This window comes from Micrasema longulum, unplaced genomic scaffold (assembly GCF_059751315.1).
Source record: "Micrasema longulum isolate JH-2025_06_02 unplaced genomic scaffold, ASM5975131v1 h1tg001311l, whole genome shotgun sequence".
Taxonomy (NCBI): domain Eukaryota; kingdom Metazoa; phylum Arthropoda; class Insecta; order Trichoptera; family Brachycentridae; genus Micrasema; species Micrasema longulum.
The window spans coordinates 24,478-41,777 of NW_028278498.1; the positions used below are offsets into that span (position 1 = coordinate 24,478).

General features: G+C 35.3%; 2 protein-coding genes across 2 annotated transcripts; both read left to right on the plus strand.

Moving 5' to 3' along the window:
- Positions 1-504: 504 nt before the first annotated feature.
- On the plus strand, positions 505-8,867 carry LOC148275955 (uncharacterized). The gene is made up of 3 exons (XM_088234970.1): positions 505-630; positions 4,103-4,815; positions 6,523-8,867. The coding sequence occupies exons 2-3, from the start codon at positions 4,155-4,157 to the stop codon at positions 7,473-7,475; spliced, it is 1,614 nt and encodes a 537-aa protein (XP_088091096.1). The 5' UTR covers positions 505-630; positions 4,103-4,154; the 3' UTR covers positions 7,476-8,867.
- Positions 8,868-11,427: 2,560 nt separating this feature from the next.
- Positions 11,428-16,884, plus strand: LOC148275956 (uncharacterized). The gene is made up of 3 exons (XM_088234971.1): positions 11,428-11,558; positions 13,886-14,499; positions 15,940-16,884. Exons 2-3 carry the CDS (start codon positions 13,941-13,943, stop codon positions 16,773-16,775), a joined length of 1,395 nt encoding a protein of 464 aa, XP_088091097.1. The 5' UTR covers positions 11,428-11,558; positions 13,886-13,940; the 3' UTR covers positions 16,776-16,884.
- The last annotated feature ends 416 nt before the right edge of the window (positions 16,885-17,300 follow it).

Below are 17,300 nucleotides of genomic sequence, written 5' to 3' on the forward strand. Positions count from 1 at the left end.
TCTCAGATTCTCTTTTATTTCTTCTCGGTCAATTCTACCGATTGGTCCGTTGACTTTCCGTAAACCGGAAATACTTCACAACTCTCTTATCTTTTGTTGATTCGCATGAACTAGTGACGTCGTTAAAAGTAGTTATTTTTTATTAAAATAAATAAAAAAATTCATGCATTTTCAAGAAACTGTATTTAACCAGCCGGATCGAAAAGGGGGATTCGAATCCCCCATAGACAAATTTGGTCGATTTCTCTTTTTGTGCATAAGCATTCGGCAAACTAACAAAAATGAATAAAATACACGAATGAGTAAAATATGTGTATGCGAAAACATGAGTAAATTATGTCACGGTCATAAACAGTTCCAGCGTTTTATTCTCCTGATGCCATATACAAGAAGGCGCTGGGGTCGTTTGGTTCCCCCGTTCGGATCATGTGTAATTTTTGGATGCTTAGTGAGTAAAAGGAAGGAAGAAAACATTATTTGTATCCAATTTCCCGTAGGTCTGAAGTTACATACGCCGAAGTATAGCCACGTGAATATGAAGTACCTTTAGGCTGGCAACATTATCAACGATATGGCCGCCGGCCGCCATTCCGCGTACTTAAAGTGACAGGACAGGTGACAATTCCTAGGGTAAGCGTCTGTATTCAGTATAAAAGAAGTATTGTACACAGTTTTAAAACGATTTTAGCTAAAACCACTTTCCACATTCTTAACTAAAATACTACTAACATGAAATACATATTTTGCTTAATTATTAAGTGTCATGCCATGTCACTATATTAAATTTGAAAATATTAATCGCAGCAAGATGGCTGTACCGACAGCTTTTTTTTCGACAGCTTACCCTCTACCGAGAGGGTGCACGGCTTATTTGTAGTAAGATTAATTTATATCTCAGAAAAAACAAACCTGTATTGGAAAGAGAAAGACTTGCTCCGATATAGGTTTTGACGCAGACTCTTGTAGTGTGATGACTTCAATAAGCAATCAAATATCAAGAATACTCCTGCGTATTTTTTCTAGATGATTTTAAAATGATTTAACGGCGAATTAGTCTTCCCTGGTTAAATGATCGTCACTTTTTCAATGAATATAAAGTCAATAAAAACAACTTTACACTTATATGTTTATAAATTTGTATAAACCACTTTAATTGTGAGTTACACTTCGACCGGTTTCGAGGTACCTCATCGTCAGGAATTAAACTAACTTATAATTACACGCGTTGCTATTTTATTATAAAATATTGTATGAAAGAGACAGAAAAATGAAAGGAAGAGAGAAAAAGAAGATAAAATGAATCATAACGGGAATATTTTTAAAAGATGACTTGAAATTAAATTTAATTGATTATTTATTATTTGTTTAACTCAAATTTAGTGTAACTTAAAATTAAAGTGGTTTATACAATAAAATTTATATTTGAAGCACTAACTTTGTGGTTATTCATTATAACAAAATAAATAAAACAACTTTGATTTTAACCACTAATTTTTATTTTCCACCGACCGGTTTCAAAGCAAACAAGCTTCTTCGTCAAGGTTTACGTAACTAGTGATTTGATTCCTTTTTTTTATTTTTATCATGTTCACTCAATACTACACATGGACCCAATAAATCAAGTAGTTTTTTCCTTACACGGGTGGTAATTTGATATCATTATTTTCGATGTTAGACTTATACCAATTTATAAACATATAAGTGTAAAATGTCATACCACAAAGTGAAAAATGTTTTTGGAAACTATTGTTTTATAATAATAAAAGCAACTTTGTTTTTCCTCATTTTTTTTTCTACCGACCTGTTTCAAAGCTACGCGAGCTTCTTTATCAAAGTATACTCAACCAATGAATTCTATCCTATTTTATTTTATCAGTATTATGCTGCGTATGGGACTAATAAATCAAGTCTTTTTGTCTAAGCGTAATACACATTTTCAAAGGCCACTGATTTTTTTACATGATTTTTAAGCGAATTTCACATTTAAGTCCCATATTACTGGTATTGTAGATAAATCTAGTATAATGCTTGGATTCGTACTTCGAAACTCTTAATATTTTAATAATACTACTGCAATTCGCACATTGTACGATACACTAGTCCGCAGCATACTAGAATACTGTTCCATAATTTGGAGCCCTTCTGAATCAAGCCACAGCCTTGAAATAGAGAAGGCTCAAAATCGATTTTTGCGATGCTTATATCTTAAAGAAAATAATAATTATCCATTCTTGTATCCATCATGATTTCTAGCAAAAATGCTGGATTACAACACCCTCGAATCTCGTTGTCAACTTTATCTTGGGAAACATTTCTACAAGCTGATATCTGGAAGTATATATAATCCAAATATACTGAAAGAGTTCAGTTTGTATTGTCCCAATAATTATACTAGAGCGATATCAACTCAGAATTCACCCATTAATATGGCAATTCTCTTGCTGAATACGGCTTCTACGGATAATGAACGGTTCTGATCTCGCACCCAGAGTATTCTCCTCTGTTATCTGGTCTCCATATTATGATGTTCACATATAAAAAAAATGAATTACTTCAACATCGATTTTTAAGAATGATTGGCTGGAGGTTGGGCTTATCCAGAGACCAACATACGTATAATGAGTTAGAAACTAGCTTAAATATATCTTCTCTTCAAGACCGTCGAAATAAATCCGACCTTCTCGTCCTATTTAAAATTCTCAACTCACTCTTTGATGCGCCTGAACTACTGAGTTCAATAAAATTAAATATCACAATTAGAAACTTCAAACAAAACATACTCTTTCATACCGATAACCATAGAACTTACTATGGTTTTCATTCCCCTATGCCCAGAATTCTCAGGTCTGCCAACAAACATACCAGTCTTGATTTATTTGATAACAAGTTGTTTTCTTTCAAACGATCACTGAATCTAACTCTCTCCCGCTTCCACTCCCACCAAGTCTACTATATACCATTGTGTCTTTTTAATTTCCTTTATAATAGTTTTCTATGCATAAATTTGTCCTTAAAAATGTCGATTGGGCGTATATATAAATAAACAACATGGGTTTATTTTTCTGTACATATCGGCAGTTTAGCAGCTATCTGCTTTCTATTCATTAACTTCTAACTTATATTTACCGTCTGCATTACGTAATGGGTTAAACAGCCCGTAAAGTATGCGCTACAGCCCATGTCGAGCTTTGGCCTCCTGCAGACTTCTCCTTTATCTCTATCCTCAGCCGCTGTCTTCCAATTCGCCACCTGGAGAAGCTGCGCTGCATCCTTTGCCACTACATCCTCCCACCTCAGCCGGGGTTTCCCCAGGAATCTCCTTCCACCCGGGTGTCCGCTCATTAGCCTTTTAGGGACGCTAGAATCAGGCATTCGCTGTACACGTCTGGCGCATCTTAACCTAATGATGCTGGGTCTATTGCGCCGTTTCGCGTATAATAGTGATTGTTTTCGTTAAAAACAAACAACCATATAGGTAGCTAAAGTGTCGTAAGAAAGAGTCTCAATTAATTAACAAAAATATTTATATATATTGTATGAAATATATTATATAAGTACTAGTTGACGTTTTTTTGGACAAGTGCAGGATGAGGTTGTTGGGGGTTGGAACTCCTACCCCAGTTAGAGATTGACAGAAGACACGATGTTGCTGTTTAATGCGTATTTATTACACGACGACTAAGATAAAGCGGCGTGAAAGGGTTGAAGAGACTGCACTGAACTACATGCTGGAAGTGAGTGACTGCGTTGAGCTGGCTAACTGATGCAGAACTGAACTGGGCTTCGACTGCGCCTTGTGGTCTCTTTATAGGCCACGTTCCTTTGTTGTTTATTTCTCCATGGTAGGGACGGTGGTAATGTGCTGCAGAACGACGCTCTCGAGTTTCTGTGTAATACTGTTAAAGTTGCATAATTTGTTGTATCTGATTCTATGGAAAATAATGACTTGCTTCATCGGTCATCGCCCTATAATTTCAGGTGAATTATTTAACACGTGTGTCATCGATCAATGGACTATGAACCCCACACAACTATGCAAATAAATACATTGCAATTATCAAGAATCTATACTTCATAGTGAAGCATAATTATTTTTTTGCAGGAGTTTGATCTTCAAATTGAAGGTTCGATTTGTATTCATCCTCGGTACGATTATGGAATTCACTTCAGTAGCTGTTAAGGATGAACCCGAGATTGGTGATGCACAAAAAGATATTGTTCATACTGGGAAAGGGATGCCATGTCCCTTCAAAAGCGAGGAATCAGGTGTTGCTACTATAAAGGTTGAACCGGGGACTGGCTACGAAGATGGAGATATTTTTCATACTGAGGAAGAGTCGCTATGTCCCTACCGAAGCCAGTGGTCAAATTTCGCTTTTGTGAAGGCTGAACCGGGGACTAGCAATAAACAAAGAGATATTCTTCATACTGGAGAAGTACCGCTATATCCCTACATAGATGAGGAGCTAGATTTCGCTACTGAGAAGGTTACGCTGGGGGCTGGCGATGTAAAAAGTGATAGTCTTCATCCTTGGAAAGGGATGCTATGTCCCTACAAAAGCGAGGGGATAGGTGTTGCTACTATAAAGGCTGAACCATTGGCTGGCGTTGCTGAAGGAGATATTCTTCTTACTGAGGAAGGGATGCCATGTCCCTCCGAAAACAAGGAGCCAGGTGTTGCTATAGCGAAGGCCGAACCGGGGACCAGCACTAAACAACAACATATAAAAGATAATACAATGGTCTTTACGGAAATAAACATTGATTACCCTGATGTAAAACAAGAATATTTGAAATACTCGCACAAAACTGAAGGTGAGTTATGCTACTTTCTATCATGATTCGCTGCATTAGAATCGGTTGGTTTTGCAAATTTAAATAACAAAAAGAAAATATCACAACAGAGTTAAATAACATTTAAGAGAAGATAATATAGAAGTCTAGGTATTTAGGGCTTATGACCTGTCCTTGGCTTGTGGAAGTGGCCCACTTTACACAATGTGTAACATTCACCATTTTGCCCATATTTAAACATCTAAAGAAACAAACAAACCATCGCGCCGTTTCATCATAGGGGTAGGCAGAGAGAATAGAACGCCACATCACTCTGTCTTTGCAGACAGACCTCGCTTCCTCTACATTCATACATCTTCTCATGCGCGCACGCCGATTATTCCTACTCTTGGCATGCCCATTTTCAAGTATTTGATGGACTTGATCGTGCCATGCCTTTCTCGTTTTCTGCATCCATCAACATTCACATCGTAGATACTTTTGGCCGTACTTTTGGTGTACATTCGCTCTACACGTCCAAACCGACGCAGCGCCCATTTCTTGATTCTGTCGATAATGCATGTCTCAGCCTTACACAGTTCACGGATTTCCACATACATCGTGTTCCACACATTCGCCCGAGGGATCGCATTTCGACAGCATTTAACCTACTTTCATCATTATTTTTACAATTCCATACTTGAACATCCATATTCCTTTAATTCTTTCATCTGTTAATGTTTGTGAAGTTAAAGAGCTGAAACCTTTATTTATGCGGATGAGATTCATCTGATTAAATTATTTCACCTACATACTAGGCAAGGCCTGAATGATTTTTTCAATTTGTCTACATCTTTATGGACCAGGTGGATTCATCAACAATATGGGCAGAATGGTGAATGTTCACAGTGTGTAAAGTGGCCAGATAAACTAGCCAATTGTTTTTTTTTAAGCCAACCAACAAGCTTATGGAAGCCCTAACAGATTGGTACTAATAAGTATATATTTAATAATTAATAACACAGTCTTAAAATCTATGTGAATTTACAAAAGGTATAATTATGGCATAATCCAGGCGGAGATGTCAAGTGTGTCATCATGAGTCAGGAGTGACAACACCGCTTACTTTTTGAATGCTTGCCTTCGCTGTAGAAACACATCGACAGTACCGTTTCATGAGATTTTGTTCACTGTTCTGAGGATCCTCGGCAGAGGAGAAAAGAATCCGATGTTGGTTTTATAATTTCCCACAGCAAAGACAGCATTGGCACGCAAGTTACGGTGAGGTACATTAAGGTTAATCTGAGCAAGAATATCATGGGCATCTATACGGTTAGATATTAATTTGTGCAGGAATATCAAACCAGCCAAAATCTTTCTGAATTCTTAACTGAAGATATGGAAGTACTCTAGTCGATCATAATCATGAAAGTATTTGATCCAATTCTAAATATTGACGATTGTGAAAATTTACGTTGCACCGATTCAATCCGCGTTATATGAATATTATAATTAGGAGACCATATTAAATAATTAAATTCCAGTAAGCTACGAACAAATAATTTATACAATGTGAATGCAATTTTCGGGCTTTTGAATGGCTTAGATATTCGCAAAATAAATCTACAGATTTTGGATTACTTTAGTGTCTAAAGTCGTTTATCACATCAGATATGTTATTTTTCTGTTTTGAACTTTTTCAGCTGGGAACGCTGCGATAATTCGTAACTATATTGTTTTTATTTTAAGGTCCTAGAAGCGGAAGTCGACTTAAAAATGCAGAAGATAATGATACATGTTCATCGCGAGTTTCAGACGGCGCATTTAATACTGTAGAGAAACCACACTCTTTCTCAATATCTAAAGTAAAGAAGGGTAAACTGAAAGCCGGTGGTTTCAGACAAACTGAAAAGAAACCATTTTCATGTTCAGTGTGTAAATATTCGTGTCCTCGTAAAAGTGATTTGAAAAAACATACTCTCATTCATAGTTTTGAGAAACCGTTTTCGTGTTCAGAGTGTAAATATTCATGTATTAGAAAAAGTTATTTGAATCGACACATTCTTATTCATACTGGTAAAAAACCGTTTTCATGTTCAAAGTGTAAATATTCATGTATTCGTAAAGGTGATTTGAAAAAACATATTCTCTCTCATAGTTCTCAGAAACCGTTTTCATGTTCAGAGTGTAAATATTCATTTATTTGTAAAAGTCAATTAACATCACACATTCTCACTCATACTGGTGAAAAACCCTTTTCGTGTTCAGAGTGTGAATATTCATGTATTCGTAAAAGTGAATTAAAAATACACATTCTCACTCATACTGGTGAGAAACCCTTTTCTTGTCCAGAGTGTAAATATTCATGTATTCGTAAAGGGGATTTGAGAAAACACATTCTCACTCATAGATCTGCTGAGAAACCGTTTTCATGTTCACAGTGTAAATATTCGTTCATTTGTAAAAGTCAATTGACAACACACTTTCTCACTCACGTTGGTGAGAAACCATTTTCTTGTCCAGAGTGTAAATATTCGTGTATTCGTAAAAGGGATTTGAACATACACATTCGTATTCACACAGGTGAGAAACCCTTTTCATGTTTAGAGTGTAAATATTCATGTATTCGTAAAAGTGATTTAAATAAGCACATTCTCTCCCATGCTGTTAAGAACCCCCTTTCATGTTCAGAGTGTAAATAGTCGTATATTCGTAAAAGTAATTAAAAAAGACATTATTAATCATGTTGGTGTGAAACCATTTTTATGTTCAGAGTCTAATTATTCATGTATTCATGTAGGTGATTTGTAATAAGACATTCTCACTCATAGCTATGAGAAAAAGTATTCATTTTTAGAGAAAATATTGATGTACTTGTATTTGTAAAAGTAATTGGAAAAGTTTATTTAGCGTTTTAATTTTTTTACTGATGTCAACAGAAACACAAATAATATAAAATAGTATTAAGGAAAAGACAAAATAAAACAACACACAAACATACAGTAAATGTCATACCCTATGGTGGTAAATAATATCAGTAGCTCAATCACAAATAACAATCGACCAGCTAATAAGCGACGTGATGCCAATTTCTCACCATGATTGTTTATCGTATCCCGATCACAATGCAACATCTGTGAATACTTAATATTAAATGTCAAAATATGTTTGTTTCGTGACGTATAATCCTGCTGCGCAATCACATATTTGAATTTCACCGGTGTATTATTTATCATGCTATTCATTGCATTTTGCCGGCGGTTGGCAAGCCAAATGTCAATAAAAGCAGTCGCCATAGTAATTGTAATTTAATTTTCACTTTTTTGTATTAGATACTCCTTACTATTTGCAAATGCAATATATTGTTTTATTTTTTCTAGTAAACGCCGATTTTTCGCCAATTAACTATTTATTTACGAGGAAAACAAAAAACAAACTGACATGAGCGTTTACTCATGACTGCGATAACTTAAGGATGTTCATTATTGTTCATTGTGATCGCTCAAATGCTTAGCATGTTTTTAAGCACGTCGATAGTTATTTGTGATTGAGCTACAGTAATAAGACTTTGTACGGTTGACCGGTGTTTATTCTAAATACTTTATATTTCTATGTTTAGAGAGAGACTGTTTACTAGGAGAGACAAATGTAGAAAGGCTTGCCGAGTTGTGTGGGTATGCAGACGACTGTAGATATATTGTTGTTACCAACAACATATCTACATTCCTTACAGTAAACAATGCGCAACCATAAGGAACAGTGTTTTACGTTATCATAAATGTAAAAAATAAGTAACACATAATTAAGGGTAATTTGAAACGAAAGATAAACCAACAAATTGAAGATGCCTTTTTTGGAATGGCAGTCCAGAAAACTTTTCGAAAAATGTCTACTACTCAAGCTGAATAATACCTACTATATTTTTAGAGCGGTATCGAAATGTGCTAGCAGACATTGAATTGCGATTTGATTCGAAATATTGAAAAACTTTTTGGTGACCTAATTAACGATGACTATTTGTTGCGTATTAAAATTGATAGTTTTATTAATAAATGTTGCTACTGAAACCATAAAATAATTTAAATTGAAAAAGCCACAATGTCTTTTTTTCATCCTTGGTCCTTTATTTTATCATATCAAGTCCTCTAAATCACACAACCGTAGCTGGTTACCCTAGCTGTGGGACACAACAGTTGCATCACAGGGATGGGCAGTATAAAGAACATTAAACCGGTAAACAATAGATCTGTGAGGTGTAAAGAAAACATGCGATAAGTGATTCAATAGTAAGGAGATGCGTAAAACAATTCAAGGACGTTCATGATAATGTGTACGGCTCTTGTGTCCCACAGCCCACCATTTTTTCGGACCTTTTTGCCCTTTGTTATATTAAAAACTAGCGCAAACCCGACGAGTGTTATCTGCCAAACCTTGACCATTTTGATATTTGGCTTGATGTTGTACCTGTATTTTATTTAGCCAAGAGTTATTTATTAGTCGTCTTCTATACACTTTAGATTTTAGATGACCCATTATCTCAATACGCTCATCTGCAAGTGGCAGGTGGCCCAAGAGACAATGTGGTTTGTTTAAAAATTGGCTGTTCAAAAGATGACTGTTCAGATGCAGCTTGCGATTTCTTCAAATTGCACCTTTCTTAAATTAACATTTACAACAGAAATGAAGAACATTTTAGGAAAGGTAAGACTGAAATCAAGGCATCTACAGGTTTTATGACCTGTCATTAGCTGGTTTAAGTGGCCACTTCTGTTGTAATATGTTAATATAAACAATTCCCTAGGGAGTTGAATCCAGTACTTGTCTACAAAACCTTGGACATGGTTTCTTAAATTAACCTACATACTATGATCCCCTCCATTTTCTGAAAATGTATGCTTTATGATGACATACTTTGATTCCAGGAGGACACATTTAAATTAAATTCTTGACTTAGTACGTCGCGACTACAACAATTTATTTATTTTACTTTATTTATTAATATTTTTTGTCTTACAAACTATAACTAATAATAAAAATAATGTGACCTCACTGGGGTTACCCTTGCCGAAGACACTTTACAATACATTTAAAAAATAATAATTTACATTTAAGAATAAACAAAGAAGACTAACTTAATAAACAGAAAAAAATAACAAAATGTTCAGGCAGTTTTAAACATTACATATTTAACAATACTTATTAATTTACGTACGTCTATATTATTTATATTACAAAACGCACAATAAAAGAACAAAAACCTAACATAAGCTATACTACATACACTTGTGGAGCAGTTGATTCAATATTGGTTTGGGCGAATGAGACAATCCATTTTACTTCTACCTAGCTTCACTATCCATTTTTTTATAGCCTTTTTGAACATTTCCTCGTTACTAATTGTTTTAATAAATAGTTGAAGTAGGTTATAGATTTTAATTGAATAATACTGAAAATCTCACTAATATTCCTAAATATAAACTAAAATGTTATTTATTATAAGTAAAGTAAACCTAACGAGTGAAGTCGGAGACATTTCGGTAAATAAATATAATAAACTGGTGATAAATTAATATAATAAAACGGTGAATAAAATAAACCAATACAATCTTTGGCGTTTTATTTAATTCGTTTAATTTAATTCATTTATTTATTCAGATATTTAGAACATTACAGAAAAAAGACCCAATTCATTCTAAATACAATAATAGATCACAAATTACAGTACCTAGATAGTTATGTTATTAAAATAATATAACAAAATGTAAAAAGAAAAATTAAAAGTTAGAAAGTGCTTTCCTAAGGGAAGGCCCACTGTCGTGAAATATGTCGACATCTGAGGCGATGCGATTAAGTAACAAGATTGCTCTACCAACCGGCATAACCACTGGCAGGTTGGTTCTGCATCGCGGTAGGTAAAACAATCGATGCTGTCTTTGTCGAAGATAGTTATCAGGTACGAACAGACCTACGTCCATCAGAATTTCTGAGTTATGTATGCGATCACCGATCACCTGGAAAATTACATTATTGATGACTGGAGGGCGATTCAACGATTTATTACAGTGCTAATCAATACCTCACGGCACATTAACATAACACGACGATGAACAAAGTTGTGATCAATCTTTCACAAACCAGTTCATTACTTAATAATCGGTGTCAAAAACATATTTAAGGTCCGAACAACCACTCCTTCCTAGCAACAAGATCGGATCTGATCCTGGCTGCCACGCGACAGAAGTACCAGCAATAAAGGTGCCAGAACCCAGAATAAGGTAGGCATTGCAACCATTGTATTTAGGGTTCTGTGGTAAAAGTAAATAAAGGATAACGCATCCCGCAAACCAGCAATTTCGAGCGTGCATCTGCTAACGGGGAAGTGGCGCGATCATTCTATTTTATTATTGTTTTTATTAACTACGAAAGTACCTACTTTATATCATAATCATTGGCACTTATTTTTATTGTGTTTATTTGTATTGCAGGTCAATTATTGCCATTAAATGCCGTATTTTGCCCTAAAACTGAACTAAAGAATTGGGTTATAATCGGTCTAACTTAACAGTTATAAATAGGTATAAACTATTTAGTGACTATGAAATACCTGGCTGGCAACATTACGTCTCATCCATCCTGAGTGCACTACTGACTACTGGGCACTCTGGGCTCTGGGCAGTGACAGTTCTATGTTCCTAATGGCTGGGGGTCAGTATAAAAGAAGCTTTGTTTATATTCGCTACGATGCGCGATGAAATAATCTCTGATCAAAAAAGAGACACCTGAAGGTAATTTCCCTAATTATAATTATAGAAATACGTGGCTTACTACACTTTTTGTTTTCCTGTTATACTACGGCGGTAGTTTAACGTAACAGGGCCATACGAGGGCGGATCTTCTTAAGGGCTTTTTGGGCTGCAGCCCTGTAGCTTAATCAGAAATAACTTAAGAATTTCTTACCATGGTTGTTTATCGTATTCGCGATCATAATGCAACATCCACGAACACCTAATATTAAATGTCAAAATATTTACGTTTCGCGACGTATAATCCTGCTGCGCAATCACATATTTGAATTTCACCGGTGTAAGTATGGAAAATATTCCAAAACTGCTATTTTGATTTACTTATTTATTATTTATCATGCTATTTATTGCATTTAGCCGGCGGTTGACAAGCCAAATGTCAAGAAAAGCAGCCGCCATAGTTTTAATTTTCCATTTTTTGAATTAGATACTCCTTACTATATTGTATAATTTTTTTAAGTAAACGCCAATTTTTCGTCAGCGAACTGTATTTATTTACGAGGAAAACAAAAAACAAACCGACACGAGCGTTGACTTAGAGATTACACACGCGTTGACTTATGACTGCGATAACTTATGCAAGTTCATTGTTGTTCATTGTGATCGCTCAAATTCTTAGCATGTTTTTAAGCACGTCAATAGTTTTTTTCTGATTGGGCCCCATGGATACAAAAGGGCCCCCGCCTCCATCATGAACAATAGACGATATAGTAAACATATTGAACAACGAGAGCTGCGACCTAAACTGATAATATCGTACTTATCAAAAATAGTATATGAGGAAATAATTGAGATTATGTATACCATCGTAAAGTTGCCAATCACTAGCCGTGAAGCGGAGCGGTCTTCCTCCGAGTGTCGTGAATAGAACACAAGTATAGGACAACAATGTCGAACAATCAATTTAATTACTTGTCATTTCTTTCCATAAGTTGCGATTTAAGGTGATTCTAAACGAAAATATCAAACGAATCATTCATAGATGGCGCTTTTATAATTTGTAATTGAAAAATGCCATTTTTACGTTTATTTTCATTGGAAACTGTAAAAACTTGGTTTGCGAAAACTTTACACTATATTGATTGTAACAGATACCATAACAATATTTAATTTTTATTTTATTTTATTTTTGCACCGCAACAGGTCAAGAGGCCCAATTACAGTGCTGAATTACATCATAGAATACCCAGGCTTGAGAAAAATCACAATTTTTGATGTAATCTTTGTGTTCTCACCGGGAATCGAACCCGGAACCTTCCATGCGTGAGTCAAGCGTCTTGACCACTACACCACGGAGGCCGCCAGTGTAATTAAGATCTACTTCACAAAATGGTGTTCAGAACAAAAAATGGGATTATTTTTTGTTTCGTACAAAAAAAATATATGTATGGATTTTTTTACTATTACATCTTTAAATTTATTTTTTACTATGTTTTTTTCTTTTAATTACGTATTTTACTATGTTTTTTGCTATGTATACATATTATTTTTTTTAATGTCTTTTACTATATTTCTTACTATCTTTTTTGTTTTTACTTCTTTTTTACTGGGTTTTTTAGTATGTTTTTTACTATGTATTTTACTACATTTTTTACCATGTTTTTCACTATGTCTACTACGTTTATTTATTTTTCTCTGCATTGATTACTGTTTTTAAAACATTTTTTACTGGCTTAGAACGAGGTAAAAAAACCCTAGTTAGATAGTCAAAGCAGCTTTGTATAAATGTATAATTTTATGAACATAATTTGATAATAATAATAATTAAATAAATTATATATATATGTGTAGGGTCCATAGTCCATAGTCGATGACACACACGTGTTAAATTAGTTCACCTGAAGTAGACTTATGACCGACGATGCAATGTCCAATCCAATACATTTGTAAAATGCATCTCTATGAGTATTTCACGTGAAATCGGAGGGCATCGCCCCGCAGTACATTCACATCGTCCCTACCACGAAGAAATGAACTACAAAGGAATATGGTCTATAAAGAGACAACAGGACGCAGCCAACATCAGTCAGCCCGTTCAGTTAATCAGCCCAACAAGATCAGTGCAGTTCACTCAGCTCCAGCATGCAGTTCAAGTGCAGTTACTTTAACCCACGATCGATGTAACACTCGCCCGACATAATTCATCATTTATTCGCCATGTAATAAATAACCATCAAACAGCAACCTCGTGTCTTCTCTGTCAATCTCTAACTGGGGTAGGAACTCCAGCCAAGCCCTCAACTACTTTATTCCTACATATGTTTGTAATCTTTATACCTGTCATAACATTGTATATTTATTTTTTGCAGGAGTTTAATCGTTAAGTTGAAGATTCAATTTGTATCCATCTTTGAGTAGGCGATTATGGAATTCGCTTCAGTGACTGTTAAGGCTGAACCCGGAACTGGAGACGTACAAGAAGATATTCTCCATACTCGGGAAGGGCCACTTTGTCCCTACAGAAGCGAGAAGCCAGATTTCGCTACTGTGAAGGCTGAACCGGGGACTAGCGATGTAAAAAGGGATATTCTCCATACTAAAGAAGTACAGCTATATCCTTACAGAAGCGGGCAGCTAGATTTTGCTACTGTTAAGGCTGAACCAGGATCTGACGGTAGACAAGGAGATATTCTACGTACTGTAGAAGTTCTTGTATATCCCCACAGAAATGAGAAGGAAGACTTTACTTCTGTTAAGGCTGAACCGGGGACTAGCGATGTACAAATAGATATTCTGCATACTGGGGAAGAACCGTTTTGTACCTACAGGAGCGAGGGACTAGATGCTACTGTGAAGGCTGAGCCGGCGACCAGTACTGAACAACAGTATTTAATAGATAGTGATAAATTGACCTTTACTGAAATCGACATTAATTATCCTGATATAAAAGAAGATTATTTGGAATCCTCTCGCAACATTAAAGGTAATTAACACTGCTTTCCATATTAATTTTAAGAGATTCGTTGCATTAGTTGGCTTAGATAATTTTCATATTAACGTACATAGATCACCAGGGGAATAAATTGCCCATAACGCCTTGCAATCATTTGTTCTTCATTGCCTAAAGGCTTATTTCATATAAGTTAAGGGTTTCTGGTTTTAGTCTAAACATCTTCAACAGAGAAAGCTGTGAGAAAAAATGTATTCGGCTTCATTGAGATACAATATATCGCTAGCTCAAAGCAACAGTGAGATATCTTTAAAAACATATTCTGAGATAATCGGACTTTGAGATGTGCAAAGAGTCTGAATGAATTAGATTATTTGAAGTGGATTATAAATACTATATTTTCACGTAGGTTAACTATCTAACGTAAGTATTTTATTATTTGAAACATTCGTTTATTTAATTTATCAACATATCTGCATGTGTATCTCAAAATCGTGAATTTCGGGTTTATCTTACTATTGCTTTGGGCTAGCAATAAAGAGATGACACTCCATACGAATCCGAGCTAAAAAATCATCTCCGGAGGAAAGGGAATGGCCAGCGGAGGGAGCAAGTGTCGTCACGTCATATCACGTTGACTTTGGCAAGCGAAACACGTAGTACACTTGGTAAAATAAACCGAAGTAGGGAAAGAAATGCCGAACACTCGTCTAGTGGAACGGAAGGCCTGTTGACTGCTGCCAACAGGCCGGCTTCTCCTGAAGAGTTTTAAGTGGTTTCCCCTCCACATGAGCAAATGCTGAGAAGTTCCTGATTGGCCCACTTTTGTGTATCCTTCCTGATCCCCAACAGTTAGCTAAATTTTAAGTAAAAGAATTGCAGATAAATCCACTTATTTAAATATAAACCTTGCATATCATAAGCAAGGTAAATAATAAAGCAACTCCCATACAAAAAATATTTACAAAAGGACAGCTAAAAGCGAGGACTATTTACATCAATCTATTGTGAGTTATATTCAGTATGTCGCTCTCTTCCGCATACTCATCGCGTTTGTTTATCGTTTCACTATACGCCCGACTAACTGAGCAGGACAGAGACAAGAGATAGCTCACGACTGGTAACATATTAATAAATCATTTTTTAACATTAAAATAGCTAGGCATTTTAAACGAGTATTGATTAAGATAAAAACATTACTTACCGTTGAAAGGTTATACCCTTGATTTTTCTATCTTTTCTAGATTGATATGTGCAGTATCTTAGCAATCATGTAGGCATTTTAGTAATTGCGAGGAGACAAAAGTTCAAAAGTAGCCGAGGAATGCTAGAGACAGACTAAAACCCGTTCTGTCAAACATATGCCAATTGGCCGCAAATTGAGAGACCATATTCCGAATGCTCATGCTTACTCTAGTTATATACTACAATATTCGTCTTAAGTCTGTTGAAATATATATTTTTTCTTTTCAGGTTCCAGGAGGAGCGAAAGTCTTATATATCCCGAAGACAGTGATACACGTTCATCGCATGTTTCAGGCAATACACCCAATATTGTCAACAGAGCACACTCTTCGCCACAATTGAAGGATAACTTAAAATCCCGCGTTCTTACTCATACTGGGGAGAAACCATTTTCATGTTTAGAGTGTAAATATTCATGTAATCGCAAAGGTGATTTGAAAATACACATTCTCACTCATAGTGATGAGAAACCGTTTTCATGTTCAAAGTGTAAATATTCATGTAATCGTAAGAGTCAATTGCAACAACACATTCTAACTCATGGTGAGAAACGTTATTCGTGTTCAAAGTGTAAATATTCGTGTTTTCGTAAGAGTCAATTGCAACAACACGTTTTGACTCATACTGGTGAGAAACCCTTTTCGTGTTCGGAGTGCAAATATTCATTTATTCGTAAAAGTCACTTGGAAAGACACATTCGTAGTCATACTGGTGTGAAACCCTTTTTATGTTCTAAGTGTAAATATTCATGTTTTCAAGAAAGTCAATTGAAATTTCACATGCTCACTCATACGGGTGAGAAACCCTTTTCATGTGCAGAGTGTAAATATTCGTGTATTCGTAAAAGTGATTTGAAAATGCACATTCTCACTCATAGTGAGGTAAAACCGTTTTCATGTTCAGAGTGTAAATATTCATGTATTCGTAAAAGTGATTTGAACAGACACATTCTCAATCACGGCGGTGTGAAACCCTTTTCATGTTCAGAGTGTAATTATTCATGTACTCGTAAAATTCATTTGAAATCGCACATTCTCAATCATGCTGGTGTGAAAACATTTTAATGTGCAGAGTGTAAATATTCTTTAATGCATTAACTCACTCGTACTGACAAAAAACCCTTTTCATGTTCTGAATGTAAATACACTTGTTTAATGGAAAGTAATTTGAAAACGCGTGTACTCATTCCGGTAAAGAACCTTTTATATTTAATAAATTACAATAGGGATGGAGAATACCTTGAAGAAGAAAATATGGAAGTTAATGCATTTACAGGGCTTAAGACCTGTCATTGGCTGGTTTCAATCTTTTGTCTATAAACATTTGATGATAAAACCAACTGGTCCAAGAAGTTAAAAATTGAAAAATCGTTTCCAGGCGTTGCCTTGTATGTGAAATAATTCAGTCATATGAATCTCTTCAAACAATAAAGGTTTCCGATCTCTAACATCACTAAAATCAACAAATGGAAGAATTGAAGAAATATGGATGTTCAAACATAGGCAAAATGGTGAATGTTACACAGTGTGTAAAGTGGCTACTTAAATCAGCCAATGACAGATCATAAGCCTTGTAAATGCATAGACTTC

Coding starts and splice junctions, on each gene's coding strand:
- LOC148275955 (XM_088234970.1), top strand. CDS start 4,155: ATGGAATTCACTTCAGTAGCTGTTAAGGATGAACCCGAGATTGGTGAT. Junction 4,816..6,522: donor ATACTCGCACAAAACTGAAG/GTGAGTTATGCT, acceptor TTTTATTTTAAG/GTCCTAGAAGCGGAAGTCGA.
- LOC148275956 (XM_088234971.1), top strand. CDS start 13,941: ATGGAATTCGCTTCAGTGACTGTTAAGGCTGAACCCGGAACTGGAGAC. Junction 14,500..15,939: donor ATCCTCTCGCAACATTAAAG/GTAATTAACACT, acceptor TTTTCTTTTCAG/GTTCCAGGAGGAGCGAAAGT.